Source organism: Camelus bactrianus, chromosome 4 (assembly GCF_048773025.1).
Source record: "Camelus bactrianus isolate YW-2024 breed Bactrian camel chromosome 4, ASM4877302v1, whole genome shotgun sequence".
NCBI lineage: Eukaryota > Metazoa > Chordata > Mammalia > Artiodactyla > Camelidae > Camelus > Camelus bactrianus.
In genome coordinates, this window is record NC_133542.1 from 90,214,350 (window position 1) to 90,233,331 (window position 18,982).

At 56.0% G+C, this 18,982-nt stretch overlaps 3 protein-coding genes and 2 long non-coding RNA genes across 17 annotated transcripts in view; 2 read left to right on the forward strand and 3 right to left on the reverse strand.

The window, feature by feature from the left end:
* LOC123611975 (uncharacterized) overlaps window positions 1–568 on the reverse strand; it is a 132,332-nt gene extending 131,764 nt beyond the window's left edge. For all 7 annotated transcript variants that reach the window (XR_012506774.1, XR_012506775.1, XR_012506770.1 and 4 more), the window contains exon 1: window positions 430–568. This is a non-coding gene — a long non-coding RNA (uncharacterized LOC123611975). The remainder of the gene's footprint in view (window positions 1–429) is intronic.
* Window positions 134–1,173, forward strand: LOC105078771 (uncharacterized). The gene is made up of 4 exons (XR_836183.3): window positions 134–221; window positions 515–582; window positions 828–887; window positions 1,011–1,173. It is a non-coding gene; the product is annotated as an uncharacterized LOC105078771 (long non-coding RNA).
* A 2,668-nt stretch (window positions 1,174–3,841) lies between these two features.
* CCL27 (C-C motif chemokine ligand 27) lies at window positions 3,842–4,726 on the forward strand. The gene is made up of 3 exons (XM_010967411.3): window positions 3,842–4,081; window positions 4,224–4,356; window positions 4,550–4,726. The coding sequence occupies exons 1-3, from the start codon at window positions 4,012–4,014 to the stop codon at window positions 4,695–4,697; spliced, it is 351 nt and encodes a 116-aa protein (XP_010965713.2). The 5' UTR covers window positions 3,842–4,011; the 3' UTR covers window positions 4,698–4,726.
* An 83-nt stretch (window positions 4,727–4,809) lies between these two features.
* On the reverse strand, window positions 4,810–13,542 carry IL11RA (interleukin 11 receptor subunit alpha). Of its 5 annotated transcripts, none has more exons than XM_074363134.1 (13): window positions 13,434–13,542; window positions 10,756–10,893; window positions 10,316–10,415; window positions 9,039–9,208; window positions 8,789–8,903; window positions 8,609–8,641; window positions 8,357–8,523; window positions 7,497–7,660; window positions 6,577–6,718; window positions 6,141–6,260; window positions 5,925–6,021; window positions 5,592–5,674; window positions 4,810–5,226 (listed from the first exon to the last, which is right to left on the reverse strand). In XM_074363134.1, exons 2-13 carry the CDS (start codon window positions 10,793–10,795, stop codon window positions 5,210–5,212), a joined length of 1,248 nt encoding a protein of 415 aa, XP_074219235.1. In that variant the 5' UTR covers window positions 10,796–10,893; window positions 13,434–13,542; the 3' UTR covers window positions 4,810–5,209. The 5 variants fall into 5 exon arrangements, with proteins under 5 accessions (XP_074219235.1, XP_074219234.1, XP_074219236.1 ...); XM_074363133.1 differs by lacking the exon at window positions 10,756–10,893 and adding an exon at window positions 9,964–10,024 and having other exon boundaries at window positions 13,434–13,515; XM_074363135.1 differs by lacking the exon at window positions 13,434–13,542 and adding an exon at window positions 11,619–11,738.
* Window positions 13,543–15,133: 1,591 nt separating this feature from the next.
* On the reverse strand, window positions 15,134–18,412 carry GALT (galactose-1-phosphate uridylyltransferase). 3 transcript variants are annotated; one of them, XM_010967406.3, is made up of 11 exons: window positions 18,281–18,412; window positions 17,811–17,980; window positions 17,554–17,629; window positions 17,415–17,463; window positions 17,160–17,289; window positions 16,952–17,008; window positions 16,674–16,796; window positions 16,258–16,390; window positions 16,060–16,143; window positions 15,583–15,737; window positions 15,134–15,310 (listed from the first exon to the last, which is right to left on the reverse strand). In XM_010967406.3, exons 1-11 carry the CDS (start codon window positions 18,360–18,362, stop codon window positions 15,230–15,232), a joined length of 1,140 nt encoding a protein of 379 aa, XP_010965708.2. In that variant the 5' UTR covers window positions 18,363–18,412; the 3' UTR covers window positions 15,134–15,229. The 3 variants fall into 3 exon arrangements, with proteins under 3 accessions (XP_010965708.2, XP_045360593.2, XP_074219238.1); XM_045504637.2 differs by having other exon boundaries at window positions 18,199–18,332; XM_074363137.1 differs by lacking the exon at window positions 16,952–17,008.
* Between the last annotated feature and the right edge of the window lie 570 nt (window positions 18,413–18,982).

The following is an 18,982-nucleotide window of genomic DNA, read 5'->3' on the forward strand; positions in this document are numbered from 1 at the left end:
CCGCCCCTTTAGTGATAGACTCTTGGCTCCACCTCCTGGAGTGACATTTGGACTCCGCCTCCTCAGAAGAAATGTCCTGGATCCTCCCCTTCCGGGTAATACGTAAGCCCCACCCCTAGTGCGCGACGGTGTCCCTGTGACGTAACGTAGCGGTCTGTTTCCGGGGTGGAGCCAGGGAGGGCGGGAGTTTAGGCTGCGCCGACCCCTCAGCCCCCCTCCAGGTGACCCCAGCCCCCGAAAATCCTCACCCGGGCCCCCAGATATCCCAGCCCCATGACCTCCAAGCCGTTGACCCTAATTCCCTAAATACCCCATGCCCCCAAGCTGACCGACTGCCCAATCCCTTAACGTCTGATGCCTCCCAAATCTTCACCCACCCTGTCCTGATGTGGCAATTGAGTCTTCCCGGGGGCACCTGTCTCATATTACCCGAGAACAAGTCAGTCGGGTCCCGAGAATGACAGAAAGGGACCTGGGGTTGGGGAATCCTTGATCCAATCATGCCGCTCTCCAGGACACGTTCGGAACCCAGGACATGTCGGGATTGAGGAGATACGAGGTGGCGCTGGAGGCGGAAGAGGAGTGAGTGGAGGCGGGGTTCTGCGGAGGAGGAACCTAGCCGCGGGGGGTGGGGAATGGGGGGAGGGCACGCGTTCTCTGAGGGCGGGAGAAGCGGGAGGGGTGGGGCCTCTTAGGGGCGGGGGCTGTAGGGAACCGCCTCTAAGGGGCGGGGCGGAGCCTCCCACGAGAGGGGCGAGGCGCCCAAGGGGCGGAGTCTGTGGGGTCAGCCCCGCCCCGCCCCGCTCGGCTCTGCCGTCTCTTTGCAGGATCTACTGGGGCTGCTTCTACTTTTTCCCTTGGCTGCGCATGTGGCGGAGGGAGCGGAGGTGAGGGGGCTGCGATACCGCGGACGCGCCCGGGGCATGGACGAGTCTCAGTCCCGGAGAACGGATCGGGGGGGAGCCGGGAGCCCTCGCCCTGGCTCATGCCAGTGTCGGGTCGCCCCACAGCTCGGCGCACCCTCGGGAGCAGAAGCTGGAGCCTCTGCGGGGCCTGATGAGCTGTCTGTCTAGCGGCCTGGGCCCTGCTCCCCAGCGCTCTGGTCGCGGCCTCCCCCGCCGCACCCCCACTGCCACTGCCCAGCCAGCCGGTGCATTAAAGATTTAAACCGAACCCACCGTGCCGCCCTCCTGACTCTGCCGCCGCTGCCACCATTTGGGCCCCACGCCCCCTTCCATGCTGGCTGTTTCCTTATTGACAGGGCCTCTCTCCCTGATAGGGTGCCTGTCCATGTCCTGGTCCCCATTATTCCTAAGGATCCCTCATCTGAGTCAGGCCTTCCTTACTATCAGTGACTGCCTTCCACCACCACACACACACCCATCACTGTGAGTGGCCTATATGAAGGGAATTGAATAGTCCTGGCCTGGTCTTCCAACCTTATTCCCACATCCGTAAGGTTCCCACAACCCCAGCTCTCTGCTACCACCTTCCTCCTAGATAGTATGTTGCCAGGTGTCTGAAGAATCACCTGGGAGTAGATCTAAGATAGTTTAAACCCAGAGTTGTAGGAAGTCGTAGTCTGTGAGAGGAGGGGAAAATTCCTAGAAGCTGCCTCCAACAGCCTGCCATAGGGGAATGACTTAGGATTGCTGGAGGTCTTTCCTACAGTTAATACGCCAGCTTCCGGCTCCTCCAGTCTGATCCCAAGCTTAAAGATACTTGGCATCAGCCCACCAAGCTCTGCCTCCCTAGGAGAACCCAAGGGCCACTGCTCCCTGCCTCCCCTTTCTGTCTGGGCTCCCAGTTGGCCTGAGACCCACTAGCTCCTGAAGTGCTGAAGGGTCAGGGACTCCTAGTGGGCCTGCTTTCAGTTAGGGACTGGTCCCAGCACTAGACAGGGCACCAGAGAACTAAAGAGACAGCCCAAGTTGTGGGTGGGGGCAAAGCTAACTTTCAGCCTGGAGCAGGAGCAGGTTGTAGCTGGGAAGAGGACTCGGCCCTATCTTCGGAGAAGCCAAAGGGGAGAAATGGGTGCATACGTGGAAGAATTTGTTCCTTGCCTTCCCAGGCCTCTGGACCGACTGGTCTAGGAAGGACTACAAAGTGTGTGACAAACAGACAGTTAGCCAATGAAGATTTGTGACAAGATGATGGTACCTCAGTGGCTGCACCCAAGCTCTGGGGCACATGCCAGTCTGGAGGGTGAGAGAGAGACCCTAAGGCCTTTGGTACTAGAAGTTCAAGATGAGTGACCTCTGGGTTGTGGCCACCTTCAAGAATGAACCCAGGCTCTTGAGGCATTTCCTCATGATGTCTACATCAAGAACCCTGACAAAAGTGGAGTATCCTGTCCAGCCTTGGGCCTACACCTCAGAATTCCTAGAATACTCAAAATACCTGAGTATCCACAAGACTAACTCCAGGGAAGGAACTTCCAGCCTCACCCTGGACAGGAAGGGGAGGAGAAGCTCGAGTCCTTCAGCCTGGGAAGGGGACTAGTCCCTACTCTCGGAGCTGATGGTCCCTCCTGATTGTTGCAGCAGCCCTGCAGCAGAAAGATGCCCAGGGAAGGTGTGGGTCCCTACCCCAAGAGTAGGCCTGCCCCCTTAGAGGACAGCTGGTCACCGAACAGAAGATTGCAGAAGGCACCCTTGCAACAATCAGATAGGGACTGGATTATTGGGCTATGACTCAGTTTATGTTTCAAATGCAGAGCGGGACAGGAGGGTTGAAATCCCCAGCCCAGGTGTGGGAAATTCTTCAAGGTGCCAGGAGCACTAAACTTGGCAGATTGCCCCCACCCTAGGCTGTTCCCAGCTTCCTGGAAAGGACAGGAGGAGAGAGAGGAGGAATCGTTTTGCATTGGGGGCTGAGGGGAAGAGGGAGTGAGGGCTGGATATGGGATTAGAAAAGAAGGGACAGGAATGAAATAGGAGGTTGGGGCTTTACCAAGAGGATGGAATGTAGAGGGTGTAGTTGTTGGGCTGGGAGGAGATATTCTTCCAGGCCCAAAGTGGAAAGAAACTGGAATTTGAATAGAACAAAGGAGAGGTAATTGAGCTCTTGAGTCTGATGTCTCAATAAGCCAGGGACTGAGTCTGGAAACCCCAGGCCTCTGCTGGCAAGAGGCTGGCATGTCTGGGACAGGACTAGCCAAAAACAGGAAGGTAAGATTTCTTGTGTTTTTTACTTGTTTGACAGCAGCAACTTGGCACCAGAGACATTTTACCATACCTCATCTGCCCTCCTTATCCACCCCATCCTTCATATCTCATCTTTCTGGAGAGAGCAACCCCCACCTCAGTACCCTCAAGTCACCCCATACCACCAAAAAGGGCTTTCTCCCAGCTTCTCACGCTGAATGTGACTGGCCCAGGTGAGACTCCTCCTCAGCCAGAAGGGCCCTAAGGGACCCATTCCCATCAATTTCTCCTGATAAGGCATGCAGGCTAGGGCAGGAAGTGGGGAGGGGAAAATGAAGGCAAGTTGGTGCTGGCCTACCCTCTGCTCCCACCCCACCCACAACTCCTCCATCAGATTTGGGTGTGCTAATATGACTGTATGGTTGAATGACTGAAAACACAACTGTGTGGGAGTGAGACTGAGTGTAACTGGGGCTGTATGATTCTGTCTGTGGTAGTCTGACCATGTGAGGCTGATCGAGTGATAGCAGTGTGACTGTGAATGTGTAACTATGGGTACATGAGTGAGAATGTCCATCACTGGATGCCCCTGAGGATCCCTGGCTGCCCTTACTCAGTTACTGTACCATCAGTCCCCACATGTACAGCCCCTCTCCCTAGTCTCTCTGCCCAGGACTTAGGAGCCCATGGGAAATGGCAGTCCTAAGAGAGGAGGGGGTCTGTGGTAACCAGGGCCCAGGACTGTCACAGGTTGAGCAATACATCTTAACCTGCCTCTGACTCACCTGGTGCCCCAGGAAAAAGGCACCCAGATAAAAGGTAGGGAAGGAGGAGGAGAGAGAAGGAAGCATCCAAGCTGAGCATCATGAAGGGGCCCTCACCTGCCAGCAGCCTCCTGCTGCTACTGTTGCTCCTGAGCCCAGACCCTGAAGCGGGTGAGTGCCTGAGGGTCTAAAAGGCCTGGGTCTCGGTGAATGGGATGGAGGGACAGGGACCCAGGAAGCCCAGCCTCCAGCCGTCTGATGGAGAAGTTTTGGGTCAGAAGCCCTCTGGACACATGGTCCCGTTGTCCCCTAGTATTGCTACTGCCACCCAGCACTACATGCTGTACTCAGCTCTACCGACAGCCACTCTCAAGCAAGCTACTGAGGAAGGTCGTCCGAGTGGAACTGCAGGAAGCTGATGGGGACTGTCACCTCCAGGCCTTTGTGTGAGCTTTGACCCTGCCCCTGATTTGACCCCTAACTCTGACCTCAGTCCCAACCCCTGATGCTGATCTCAACCCAGCCCCAACTGCTAATTCTGATGCCAACTCAGGTTTTCATCTGGCCTTGGCCTCTAACCCCTGGGCCTTAACCTCATCTGTAAGTTACGACTATGGCTTTGCACCTTTCCTTTCCCAGGCTTCACCTGTCTCGACGCAGCGTCTGCATCCACCCCCAGAACCGCAGCCTGGTTCGGTGGTTTGAGCGCCAAGGGAGGACACTCCAGGGGATTCTGCCCAACCTGACTTTGGGGCTGGCAGGGAAAATGGGCCAGGGCCCCCAATAGCCAAAATAATAAAGTATCATTGGACAGTAGTCTTTGACTGTGGTCTCCAAGTTCTGTGCGCTCTCCCATGAGTCCTGAATCTGGAGCTGGGAGACATGTCAATAAACAGAAGAACCTCCTCATTCTCTTTATTCACACCTTCGCAACCCTTGCCAGGGGCAAGGCCAAGAGCCAAGGACCCACACACACTCCCCAGGTACCTATATATATATACATGCAGAGAACACATGTTCCTTGCCTCACATACACTTGGCACACATGGACACAAACATACACATCTACACACATTCCTCAGGTGCACCTCCAGCTCTGGGATGAAGTCAGAGGTCCAGGTACCTTTCAGCTGGTAAGTTTGGAACACAGAGTCTCATAGAAATGGGCTCCAAATAGAACTTCCAGCTGAGATCCCACCTCCACAGGGATCTACTGTCCTGCCTGGTTCCACCTCTCCTTCCATCTATACCAGCAAGACAGAGTTATAGGTGGAATCAGCTGAAGCCCTTCAGGGTCCTCTACAGGTTTGGGACTCCTAGAAGAAGAAGGGGGAAAATCAAGGGAGACAGCAGGATTGGATCTTGTCCCAAACACCCTGAGAATAAGGGAGGGGACCCAGCTCTGATCCAGACACCCCAAGAATAAGGATGCATTCCGGCTTTGAGCCTAACACCCTGAAAATGAGGAAGGAGCCCCAGTATCCTGTAAGAGATGAAAGAAACCCAACTCTGAGCCCAGGGACTCAAGAATGAAACCATGAGGCCAGACTTCATAAGAATAAGGAGACCCAACTCTGATTCTCAAAACCCTTATGATGACTAAGGTATCTGACTTTTAATCTAGACACTGAAAATGAGGGCACACATCTCCAAGTCCAAACCTCCTGGAGGTCATACTCACCTGGAAGCTTATCCACTGGAATCATCGGGGCCAAGAACCCAGGCTTTCGGGGTCCATCCTTCCCTTCTGGTCTCAGCCTCAGCCTGGAGCACAAAAAGGAAGCTGTCTCCCTGACAATGTGGGGCATCTCAGTCTTCCCCAAATAGGTTTATTAGTAAAGGGTCAAGAGAGGAATTGGTGAGAATCATGAAGTATAGGGGCGGGAGAGGGAGGGAGGAGGAATGGCTCCAGAATCAGACACTTTCAGTGGGAAGTTATGAGGGGTGGGAATGGGTGTGGACTGTGGGTATCAGAGCATCTGTGTGGGATCAGAGTCTGAGGAGGGTCACTTACCAGAGCCCCAGTGCCAGGGCCCCAGCTACCAGTCCCAGGAAAGAGAAGATTCCCAAAGATGCCAGCACAGCCACCTGCTCCAAGGGGTCTCTGTGGTCTGAGGGGGAGGGTCACATGCCAGCTGTGAGAGCAAGCCTGCCTGACCAAACTCGGTATCCCCTTCTCTCTGGAGTTTTTCCCATCCTCTACCACCTGTGCCCATCTGCCCAAGCTCACCAAGTGGCCGCGGGTCTGGTAGGAGGGACGGCCTTGGGGGAGCGGGGCTGTCCGCCTGAAGTTCTTCCTCTGGCTGCGCAAGCTGCTGGCCGCCAACTGGTATCTCTTTCGGTAGGGGCCCTGAAGGGAGACGAGACCTTAAGAGACTTGTCCACGCGGGATAGGAGGGGAGGCCAGGGCCAGGGTTGGACACTGGGGCGCCTAGGGGGCGGGGCTTGAAAGGGCAGTGCCCCTTCTGGGGACGCAGCAGGGATGGAGGCTGAGGGGCGGGGTGTAAACTAGGGCGGGGCTGCCGGCAACCGCAGCTGAAGCCTGCGGCCGCAATTGCTGGCCTGCGTGGGTGGGGCGTGTGCCACGTGGCCGCCAGTGCCCGCAGTTCGGCTGATAGGTGCTGTGTGGCGGGGCCTTGGCTCTTTCCCTAGGCTCGGTCTCTCACCCGTGCTCGGAGTCCCCCAGGCCTCGGGGCTCCAGGCGCTCCAGGTGCCAGCATCCAAAAAGTCCCGGGCACTGACCCTCACGGCATGGGGCAGCCCAGCCACGGCGTCCGTGATCACCTCCTCCAATCCAGCCGGCTCCACCTGGGAGTGAAGATGGTTCACCCGCGCGTTATCCAGGTTATAAGCACCGAGCCTACCTGACTCCTGGCCCCAGTCTGCAAAGATCACCCCTTCCTCCCAGTCCTATCCCTGCCAGCCTGATGCAGCCATCTGGGCCTCACGAAGGGTGGCTGGGTGTGTCAGGTCTACACCCACTGTTCAGAAGACAAAAGTGCATAGTGGTTATATAGACAGGCTGTGATGTCAGGCTGCCTGGGTTCAAATCTTTGCTGTACCATTTACTGGGTGGCCTTGGGCCTCTCTCTGTGCCTCAGTTTCTTCATTTGTAAAATAGAGGTGAATACACCTAAACGAGATAATACATGTAAAATGTGTAGCACAGTGCCTGGCAGGCAGACAGTGTTCAAGAAATATTGGTTATTATCTGAGGCAGCAGCTCCTCAGACCTGATGCTAGCCAATCTTTGCCATCTCCAGAGGTAGGAATTCACCTCTTTCCACATTGGAGTGTTTGTATGAAGATGTGCTTCCCGGTGAAAGGCACTCCTTTTCCTGGAAAAATTATTTTTAAAAAGTCACTGCTGTTTTCCCACAGATAGGCTGACATCAGAGTTATAGCCCCGTAGGGCAGAGGCTTGGCTTGGCGGTCCCTGCTAAAACCCTAGCAGCCAGCACAAAGCCTAGCCCATGGAGAAGACTCTGTAGAGGAGGCCACAGGACTTCAGTGATCTGCCAGAGCTGGTCATGCAGAACACCTGGAAACATAAAACTAGAAACGGGACCATATGGGACACACTCACCATGGACCAGGCTGGATGCTGCGCTGGACGGTACTGCAGCCGGAACTTGAGCAGGAAATGGGGCTGGCGGGGCCAGGAGGCAGGGTACATCCAGCTGGCACGCAGGCGGCGAGGATAGCCAGGTACTGACTCAACCCGCAAACCCTGGGGTGGGTCAGGGCGCACTGAGGGCAGTGGAGACACAAAGTCAGGGCACAAGACAGGTACTCATCCTTTCCCACCACCTCCCAAGGGAAGATGGGTGTGTGCCTAAAGGTATACGAGGGGAGGCACTTCCAAGGAGGTTAGGTAAATCTTAAGCTTGATCATCCACTAGGCTCAGGACCTATCTGTCATCCCCATTATAAAGTAAGCTGAGATCTCAGGGCGGATTTTTGAAATGTTTGTTGGGTGAATTAAAGAGTGATTCTGCTTTCCACCCAAGGAAGATGAGTTGGCCCAAGTTCCAGCCAGAGTTTTAGTGACCCCCCCCTTCCACACACAAATCAAGAGGAAGGAGAGACCAGCAAGAGAGGCACTGGGCAGGGAGGACATGAGATAGGACTGTCTTCAGCAAGGGGCTGAGAAGCAAAGATGCAGCGCTGGGGCCAGGCAGCCAGGAATGACTTGTAGGGAAAAAGGTAGTGGCAGCAGCTTCTAGAGGCTGACACAGCCTTGCCTCCTGGGCTCTGATCTCTTTGTCTTCTTAGTCTCCATGAGGGTCATCTGTGTGCTGAAATGGGTCTATGTCGGGAGAGAACTATCTGGGAGCTCAGAGGAGAAGGGTTCTGTATTAGGAAGGGGTACCTGTACACTGGGGTCCATTTGTGGTCTCTGTGGTAAGCACATGGGGAGAGCTCTAGGAGTGGGTGGATACTCACAGATACTCTGTAAGCTCACATCCAGCAGGCGTGTGCTGGCCCCCAGGGGGTTCACTTCAGTCACATTGATCCGGTACTGGCTCCAGAACTCTGCCCCATGGACTACACAGCGAGCAGCCCCTGGAGGGTCCTGTGGGCATGGCCAGGGCCCTGTGGATGAGCTCATCCTAGGAGGGAGGATGTGGTCTTGAGCTTTGATAATGCTCACTGGGGGATCCAGCTAGAGCCCCCAGCCTCTCCCTCATGTCCTACCTTTGGCCATCAGCTCCTGGCACTGTCTTCTTTCTGGCAGGGAGAGGGACATCTGAGGTCAGGAAGGAAAGAAGGGTCGTCCCTCCCTCTCAGGCCTTCCTCAGGACCTCCCAACCTGCCTCCCATACCCACAGTTTGCTACCCGAACATATGGGCACACATACTCGATCATGCACACACCTGTAGGAGGTGAGGTAGCGGGTGGGTAAACCGCTAACCTGGCTGGGACTCCAAGTGCAGGAGAAGTTTTCATAGTCAGCTGCTTGGCAGGAGACAACAGGGCGGGCTGGGGGGTCTAGAGGCAGAGGGTGAAGCTGGAGACTGAGAAGTCCCCAGGTCCTCCCCATCCCAGAGGGCTTACTCGGGACCTAGATTCCCTCAGGAACCCCATGACTCATCACTGCCACCCAACACTCCCTCCCCAACTCACAGCCCAGCTGTAGGGTCACCATGCCCCCAAGTGCACCATCCAGGGTCCGGCAGATATAGGTGCCCTCGTCAGTGCTTTCTGCCCGGGCCAGGACCAGTTCGTGCCCTAGCCCAGAGTCGGGTCCCTGGAGCAGCCTTGTCTCCCCGTCCCGAAACCAGGACACGGGGGCCCTGGGAGTGAGATGAGATGACAATGGATAGAAAGAAGATTTAAAGTGTAAGTCAGATCATGCCACAGCTCTCCACCGGCTTCTCACTGTGCCCACAAGTAAAGCCCAAACTCCTCTTGCTGGCTTACGAAGCCCTGGTGATCCAGCCCTTGCTTTCCTTTTCTTCTTTGTCACCTCCCTCTCTCCCCCTCCCCCGCTGCACTCCAGTCAGGTTGGGCTCCTTGCTGTTCAAGAGTGTGGGGCTCACTCCCACGTCAGGGCTTTGTACTAACTGTTCTCTCTGTCACAAATGCTTGCTTATACTCCAACCTTCAGAAATCAGCTTCAATGTCACCTCCTCAGTGAGGCCTTCCCTGATTACCGATAAAAAGTATTCACTCAGTTATCCTCTTCCACATCACTCTCTTTGGGTTTTCTGCCCTGGAGGTATTACTACCTGGCAAGATTCTTATTTGCTTATTGTCTGTCCGCCCTACTAGGATGGAAGCTCTGTGCAGGCAGGCATCCTGCCCGGCCTGTGCACTGCTGTATCCCAAGGCCTAGAAGAGACCAGGCACTTAGCAGGTACTCAGTACGTATTGATTGAATGTTCTGTTCAATAAGGATGGTTTGAGGGTTAGGACAGAGAGAGAGGTGAGGATTACAGATACAGGGGGCAAGGACAGGAGGGCTGTGAGGACTGGGCAGGGTCAAGAAAGGGTCATGGAAGGGTCATGGAAAGGTCCTGTCAGCCCAACAGGCCAGTGGAGCACTTACCCCGCAGTCACTCCAGGGCAACACAGCGTCATGGACCTGCCAGGCTGCCCATATTGGACCCCTGTGGAGGGCACTTCTGAGCATAGGTGCTTCCTTTCCCTCTCTCCCACCCTACCCTATACTTTGTGAGAGTGACAGGGTAAGGGGTGGACTTTTAAGACCTGAGTGGGGTCATGGGGTCAAAGCATCATGTTATCATCTTGAGACAAAGGTCAGAGGGCAGGGCAGAGAGGGGATGTTGCCAGGTTGGATGTCAGCAGTTGGGGGGATCACGGGTTAGACAGGAGAAGGGGCCCTGTGATGGTGGCAAGTCACAAGTCAGAGCTGGTTCATCGAGCAAGATTCTTCTCACCTGGGGGGCCCCAGGCCTGGGGGCAGGGAGAAGAGGCAGACACCAGGGCTGTAGCCACGGCCACCAGGACCCTGCTCAGCCCTGAGCAGCTGCTGCTCATCTGTGGGGAGAGAGGCAAGGTCAGTGATCCCCCATCCCCAAGATGGGAGGCTAAAGCCTGCCTCCTCCTCTTCCAAACTGGGGCTTTCTAGGAGGAAAACAGCTTCCAGGAGTGGTAAGGGTATTAGAAATGATTGGGGGATCTGACACAAGGTCCCCTTTCCACCGTACACCAGGGCTGTGAGCATGCATGCATGCGTGTGCGCTTGGGGGCGCATGCGCGTGCGCACACGCACACACACACACACCCTCCTTCTCAGTCATGGGCTTAGGGCCCAGAACAAAAGCCGGAGGCGACAGACTGTGCCAGCACCACCCCCCGCACCACCCTTGGCGCCCACCTCTGGCACCAAGTGCTGGCAATGGCTCAGTCACTCCCATTAACTCCTCCAGTCCAGCTGTTGGGAATTCCGGTGTCCATCCTCACCTGGCCCAAGGCTAGTCGTTGCCTCTGACTGACCTGAGGCCGTCCTCATCACCTGGGGTGGGGACTGTCATGGTGGGTCTGCGCCAACCCCCTACTCCCACCATGAGGCCGAGCCCCACTCTGGCTGCCAGGCCTCTTCTTGCCTGGGTCTGGCTCCTTGCTCTGGCTACTTGGGCCACTCATCTGGGCCTGAGTCTGGAATCTTGTTGGTCTCAAGCCTGTGAGGCTGGATGGGGCTAGGGTGCAGGCTGAGGCTGCAGAGTTAAGCAGATCCAGATGCCCTGGCTGCTGCCAGAGGCTGGGGGCGGGCGAGGAGCCAGCAGATGGAGACAGGGTGGCGGGGAGGGGAGAGGAGGCTGAGAGAAGCTGGGAGCCTGCAAGAACAGGGGCCTAGGGTGGGGGCCACAGGACAAAGAGCTGATCAGAGATCAAGACTGGAAGGCTGTGGGGGCTCAATGAGTCTGGGGCTGGGCTGGGGCAGCAGGGTGTTAGAAAGGCTGAAAGGGTAACCAACCATGTGTACATTGGGGGTGGAGGGGTGCTAGAAGAGAGGCATCTGGATGTGGGAAAGCAGGAGGAAGAAGGCAGTGGGGAAGTGGGAATGAGGACAAGAGAAGAGGCAGATGGGGAGAGGGCCCCGGGCAAGGGCTCCAGAAGAGGGCGAGCACAGACCCTTCCCCAGCAGAGCTGAGCAGGGGCCTCCACATGTCTGTGTGTCTGTCTGAGTGTGTCTCGTGGCTCACCCAGCCATATTTACCCCGCTCAGCCCCACCCTACCTCGGTGATCCCAGTGGCTGTGTGTCCATGGCCTCCAGGACTTCCTCCCACCAGCTTCAGCACCCGTCTCAGCTCCACTCAGTTCTGGGACCCCAGAACTGTCCCCTCCTTCCCCTTCCCTGCCCCCGCCCCTCTGGGCCCTGGTGCTCAGCCGCCCCTAGCCAGGCCCCCTCCCCCTCCTCCCCTCCCACCCCCTCCCACCCAAGGCCCTGGGAAGGGAAGAGGCCTCCCCCCAAGTCTGGAAAGGAAGCCACAGGCACAGCCAGGCACAGCAAGAGGGAAAGGAGGGCTGCTTATGTCCCTGACAGTGAGATTCCCTGTGTTTTCACACAGGCACATTCACATGTGGACCCATTAGGCACAGTCAACAAAAACACTCCCTGAACACACGTGGACACAATCAAATGAAAAATCAGACACATACTTGTGTTCCTACTCTTTTCACTCTCCAGCAAATATTTCCTTAGGGCACAGCTGGCTGTGTTTTAAGGGGAAGAGAGGCCCCATGTTGGGGGATATAAAGAAAAGCCAAAGAGTCCAGTTCCCCCTCCCCTTGACGTTACAGCCATTTCTCACCTCCCCCTCTACTCTTTAGGCCCCAACACCAGGAAATGCCTTTGGTCCCTTGGTGCCAGATACACAAGACCCACACTTACCCTCAGACACACGCTCTCAGATACAGTCACTCACAGTTACACTGATACACTCAGACATTCTCACTCAGACTCAAGACACTTAACATTTACACATGCCTGGACACATACACAGAGCCACACATCTTACTCTTCCTTGCACAGTCACACACACACACTTAGCACTCTGCCCCTGGAATGGGGTCACAGCATTCCCTAAAACCAACTCCTCTTCATAGTTTAAGCCCCCTCTTGCAGGGAGCACTTAGCATAGCAGATACCCCACATCGCAGGTCCAGGCCCCCAGATAGCCAAAGAGACAAAGGTGAACAGGGGAGTCGGACACTGGAGGTACAGGGAGAGAGAGACAGAGATGCAGAGAACTCGAGAGGCAGGACTTAAAAGCAGATACACCGAGATACCTGGGGAGACAAAAGTGTGAAGAGACACAGAGTGTCAACTCTAGGAAGGCAGTAGTAGGGAGAGAAAAAGACATATAAGAAACTGAGGCAGACAGGGAAACAAAATAAGGAGCAGTGGACCAGTGACAAGGATTCTCCAACACAGAAAGGAGGGGAAGCCAAGTGTGTTGGGGATGGGTCTGTCTATGCTGGCCACTGAGTAGAAAGGTCAGTCCCACTGGCTACAGAAGTCAGTCCCCAAAATGCATACCCACTCCTCCACAGTCTAACAGGACACAGGACACACGCAGAGTGCAAGTCTCATTCTTACTCTGCCATTGCTGAAGTCGCACACTGACACACACCACCCAGCCACCCACTCTCACGCTGGCAGACACAATCTCAAACCCCACCAAGACCTTCTCAAGACACATTCTCTAATGTGGTCGCAGGCCCTCTCACACACACACGAGCACACGACCCAGTCTCTGCCCCCAAACTGCACAATGACAGACGCGCACAGCATCCCACACTGGCCCAGCCACATGCAGACTCAGCCACATGCACAGTGACACCCGCAGTCACGTTAGCTGAGGGTTGCACCAAGTGACACTGTTGCGGCGTCTCACACACTGACATCGTCACACACAGTCTGCCGGTCTCACACACACTCACACTGACAGCGCGCCCGCCACTCCGGGCCCTTCAAATCCCACACCGCCCGCCCCGCCCTCTGCTGGCAAGGCTCCCGCCTGCGCACCCGCGGCCCCATCAGGCCTCACCTTCCGCGGCCGCCGCCGCCAGCGCCCTCCGCCCTCGCCCTCGCCCTCGCCCTCGCCCTCGCCCTCGCCCTCTGCCCCGGCCGCTACTCCCTCCCGCCCTGGGGCCCCGCCGTGGGGGCGGCTCCGCCCAGGCACCAATGGAAGGAGAGGGGTGAAATAGGGGGGGTCTCGGCCCATTGGAGACTCCGACTGCCAATCACCGCCACCCCCACCTCGGCCGGACACTTCCTGTCCCGTCCGGGACCGAGGAGGCTGCCTGGGGACCGAGTCTGGAGCCGGATTCCTGGGTCCTGGCCTGCAGGCCTCGCCTCCTGGGACTGCAGGACCAGAAGCCCTCGGGCCCCTCCCCCTCCCAGCTGTCTGCAAAGCCTTAAGGTCGGTGGCTCAGGAGCCACTGGGCAGGTGACTGGAGAAGCTGAAGGTGCCCCTGACTCCAGATAAGATAGGGAAGGAGGTGGACGGACTGGTGTGAGGCAGTGATTCTTAAACTTCCCTGGACATTGTGGTTTTAAAACTGCCAAGCCACATTCCAATTAAATCAGTATTGTTTAAAATTCCCCAAATGATTCCAACATGCAGCCAAATCAAAGGTGTAGGATCGGGGCGGGGGGGGGGTGTCTCACTCTCTTAAGAAACTTCTTGTCCACTCCCCAGTCAATGGGGGCTCAAGGGAAATGTGCACCATGTTTGTCTGAGCATCTTCCCGACCAGGGCAACACTCCAAGTCCTGAACCATCCCCTACAGTGTCTCAAGGAAGAATCCTGGACTAGAAAGCAGGCAGCCAAGCTTTTCCTGGGTCAAGTCATCACTCTCCAGCCTTGCATGATTTCCCCTCCCAGAGACTCAATTCCTTTGAGAAGAATGGAGACGAAAATCACTCTGGTTGTCTATGCATTGCTCACAAGCCCCCGACCTGACCTGAAAGTTTGGAAGACCTTAGGTGACATCATGTCTCCTGGGCTGTATGGCTTATTCTCACACAGTTACACATCCTTGCCAAGGAAACAGGTCCAGAGGGGAGGTGACCCAGGGTTACTCCAAAAATCATGCCCTCCTTCTAGGCCCTGAGGCTTCTAACTCTGGCAGCCCTTCCCCTCCCAAAGCCATCTTCAGCCCTGTGCAACAATGGGGTACAGGGGCAACAGAGGTGTGTAGAGCCTGTGCATGCATGCTGCACGTGGGAGTCTGGAAAAGCCAAGGACACAAAGCCACGTACACGTTCCCTACCCGCCCCTTCAGCCCCTGTGGGCTGGAGCAGAGCCAAGGTGCAGCCGCTCACAAAGCCAGGATTCTGGCCAGCAGCCCAGTGTCTGGCCACTGACCACTGGGACTAGGATCCTGCTCACTCACTCCCCACCAAACCCTCAGTCCCAGGCTTGGGTGAGCTGACACCCTAGGGATGGCTGTAAAGGGGGCACTGGCCCTCCCAAAGCCTCAGTGACAGACAAGAACAAAGGATTCTAAAGCAGTTTTGAACTGGTATCTTTGTTACTCTAGAAGTAAGAGTATCTATAGGCCAGAAATGACACTGAGTATTAATTTTGTTCAGAGACTTGGGGCGAGCAGTGGTGGGGAGAGGTTGTATCCTTAAGTTTTTGCACATCTGTAGGCAAAGAAAAGTTGTGGCCGGAGCTGTGCCTTCAGCCTTCAACCCCAGGCCCCCAAGGATCAGAGTTCACACTCCTTTGGCGTTAGGATATGTGATTAAAGTTTGAGAAGCAGTTTTATTTATCCCACATCTGCCCAAACCCTAGGCCCTGGTTCCCTCAGGCAGAAGGCCCTGTGGTCAGCGTGGTCAGGCGATGGCTGCTGTCTCCCTGTCCTTCTGCCCCAGGCAGTAATGAACTTCAGGCAGTGCCCTTAGTCTCTCTGCAGCCTGAAAGGGGAAAGGGGGATAATCAGGGAGGGTAAGGGCTGCCCAGAATCGTGGTATGGAGTTCTGAAGAGACACTGGGGGAGGGCGTGTGGGGCTGGGAGGCTGGTGATAAGAACTGCAGGAATGACCCAAGGATGAAGGAGTTGAGCAGCTCCCAAGTCACTCAGAATGTCCAGATTATCGGTGTTCTCGGGGTCATGATTGTTGGGAATCCCTTGAGGAAACAGGAGAGAAAAGGGGACTCAAGGACCTAGGGGACTCCAAGTCCTGACCTGCTCAGGGGTGAGGTCCCTCTGGGCCTGGGCAAGCATTTCATAGCCAACCATGAATTTCCGGACTGTGGCAGAGCGCAGGAGGGGAGGGTAATAGTGAGCATGTAGCTGCCAGTGGTCCCAGTTGGCTCCAGCCTCTGATCCTGTGGGTGCTCCTGACAGGAAGAAGGCAGAGCTGGTTAGAGAGGGTCCTTTCTTAGTTCTTTGGCCTAGCTCTTACCCTTAAACTGCACTAGGTAACTGAAAACTACATCTCCCAGCATTCCCTGCCAGAGAGGAGACAAGGCATTGGAAAACACACTGGGAGACATAGTGTTACCAAGTTCCCTTCTCCACCCACATTCCCAGCATCCCTGCTCTGAACACTTCCCTCAGCAAGTGTTCCAAGGCCTGCAGGGAGTTGCAGTCCACTGGGCTGGGCCCCAGGAGCCCAGAAATGGTGTTGGGGATATATATGCAATGCTCAAAAAGCCTCACCGTGCCAGCCCATGGAGTAGGGAAAGGATGTCTCAAATAGGTTGTCATACTTGGTCAAGAGCTTCTTCATGATGGAGGCTAGATCTGGAATCAGAGCCTGACTCTCAGTCTGGGGATCAGACTGAGCAGGTTCAGATCTCACCAGAGCAGTCATCCCCATCCAAAGCTGGGCCCCAAGGTACCAGATGGGAGACTCACCATCACGCTCAGTGGGGGTCAGCTCAGGCAGCCTCCGCACATGCCGACGGGGCAGCAGTAGTGTCTGGAAGGGCCACACTGCCCAGAAGGGGACCAGAACTAACCAGTGCTCACTGGTTAGGACCAGACGTTCCTAGGCAGACCAAAGGAGATGAAGTCATCAAGGTGGGTGTGAGGGGGCCAGCAAATAGGCCAGAGAAGCAAAAGGAAAAATGTACCCAGAAATTGATGGCTCCTCACCACCTCCACCACTACCACCCTAGTCTAAGCCACCATCATCTTTCCTCTGCCTTATAGCTATGTCCTCCAAGCAACTCTCTCTGCTACATCCCTTCTACCTCTCTCCTTCATACAACTCTCCTTTTTGGGGTGAGGTCAGGGGCTTCTTGGGGACACACGGCCTGGCTTTCACCCACCTTTCTGAGCAGCTCCTGGTGGCCGTACTCCATCAACAGGGGCTCTCCATGCTGACTCTGATAGGCTCGCTGAGATCGCTCCTCACGCTGGGCAACATCTGGCAGGAAACTGCTGGCCCACACCTGTCAAGGGGCAGGAGAAGAGCAGGCAGATCCTTCATCCCCATGCCTCCACATCACTAGCATACTTCCTCTGTCGCTTCCCTTATTCCAGTTTCCCGCCCCTGTTCCAGTTTCAAGTGCTGGTTGAAATCCACTAAAGCCCTAACCACACTTACCTGGCAGTGGGGGTGGGGGTTAGAACAGCCCATCATGGCACCTTTGTTTTCAAAGATCTATGAGATAGGGGTAGGGAGCTTTGTAGCCGAAAAGACACCAAGTCAACCCCTCCCAACTACACCTGGTGGAAATAAAAATGCCACTTCCCCGAACTGAACTGCACCACCCCCTCCCTGCCCCCGGGGGGGGGGGGGCGACCTCACAGACCTGCACCCAAGGGTACTGGGCACCCAGCTCCTCTGTGACTGAGGCCCACGCATCAATGACAGCGCGGATCTCGGGGACTGACATGAGTGGCAGTGTCACATCCGACCAGGGGTGGAAGCACATGACCTTACTAGGTGGGGAAGGAGGGAGAGATGACAAGAGACATAGGGCTCGCTGTGCTAGGGGCAGGGCCCAACCCCAGTGGTCAGTCCAGGCCCCAGGATGAAGGATGGAAGAATGGAAATTCATAGTTACCAAACTCCTCGAGCAGCTTCTGCTTGGAAAAGTGGATGATCACTGGGTCCTGAGATAAAGGGGTATCACTCTCTGCAACAGACACCCCCCAATAAGGTCCAGCCTCCCTTCCCCCCAACAGCAGCAAGAGCCAGGTTACCTGGACTAGGAGCATCAGGTTGCAGAGCTGGGAAGTCGTTATCAAAAAGGAAGGTGCCATCATAGTGGGGATTCACCTACTGACAAGGATGGACTGGAAGCATTTGCTGGCCCCTACCAGCAGTCATCTAGTGGGCTTCAAGGTTACAAGCGGTGGGGGAAGCCTACTCTGGAGTCAAAAAGACTTGGTGTGTTATGACCCAGAAGAAGGTCCACTCCCCGCAGGCCAGCCTGTAGATGTAGGGTCTCAAGACTTACCTCTCCGTTGGCTCGTGTGGCCCCCGGACACAGAGGGTTGTGGGGATCGTGGCGAGGTACTGTATTCAAAAGCGGGGGCTCTACTTGCCCCTGCCAGGGCCGCTTCATGCGATGAGCTGACACCAGCACCCACTCATCTTGTAGCGGGTTGTAGCGGATATGCTGATGCTCTGAGGGCAGAGAGTCAAGATCAGTCAACAAAGCTCTCCGCCCCATTCTACCTTGGGTCTCACCCACAAGCAGGCCCAAGCTCGGAGGCACCCATTTGGCCCCATCCTGCTCAGAAACTAAAAGCCCAGGCTTAGGCGTTCCCAGCACCAATAAGCCTGCAGCTCCAACACCAGCGTGCCCTTTCGCCTCGCGAACCCGGCCGGGTGGGCGCGCCGACCTGCCGGTAGGGACGACAACTTCCTAAGGAAGGGGAGGGCTCGGCTCCGCGTCCCAGCGAGCCCCGTCCGCCCTGCAGTTACCGCTCGCCCGGAAGGCTGTGTCCATGGCGTCCGCCTCTGACGCCTGCTGACGCTCCTCTGGACACGCTCCGCTGCGCGACATGATGCCACTGCAGGAAGGTATCGTCTGGGACTTCTGCCTGCTCGCTTGCTGGGACCTCCTAGTCTGTCTAGCCCCGCTCCTCCCCGCCCGGCCGATTGGACAGCCGCCTGCACGTGACTGCCCGAGGGGCCGCCCGGCCACCTGGGGGCGGGGCCCAGGACCGCCGACCGCTCCAGGGGGCTGCTTTGAAGATCCCATTCCGCCAAAGGCTAAAGCCACTACCCTGGAAGACCCCCTGTAAAAGCTCCTTACTGCAGATGCTTCCGCTCCAGGACGCTTACAAGATTTCTTTGCTGCATTAAATTATTCATTTGGTCATTCATTCAGCAAATATTTGCTGAGTGCCGGGCACCTAGGCTCCATGTAGAGCAAAGGGATGCCCCTGTTGCATAAGTCAGGCATGGCCTCTGCCTTCCCAGAGCTTACATTGTAGGGTCACATAAGGGTATAACCCTGGGTCTATAATCACCTCACTTACCTACTCAGTGACTATGATGGAGGAAGGACAGGGGAGTCGGAGTAGGGGGCTGTGGGGCTTGATCTGCTTCAGCTTAAACCTGGCCTCAGGTACTACCTGGAGGAGTGGGTATATCACCATAACCATACCCCATCTGCACCAG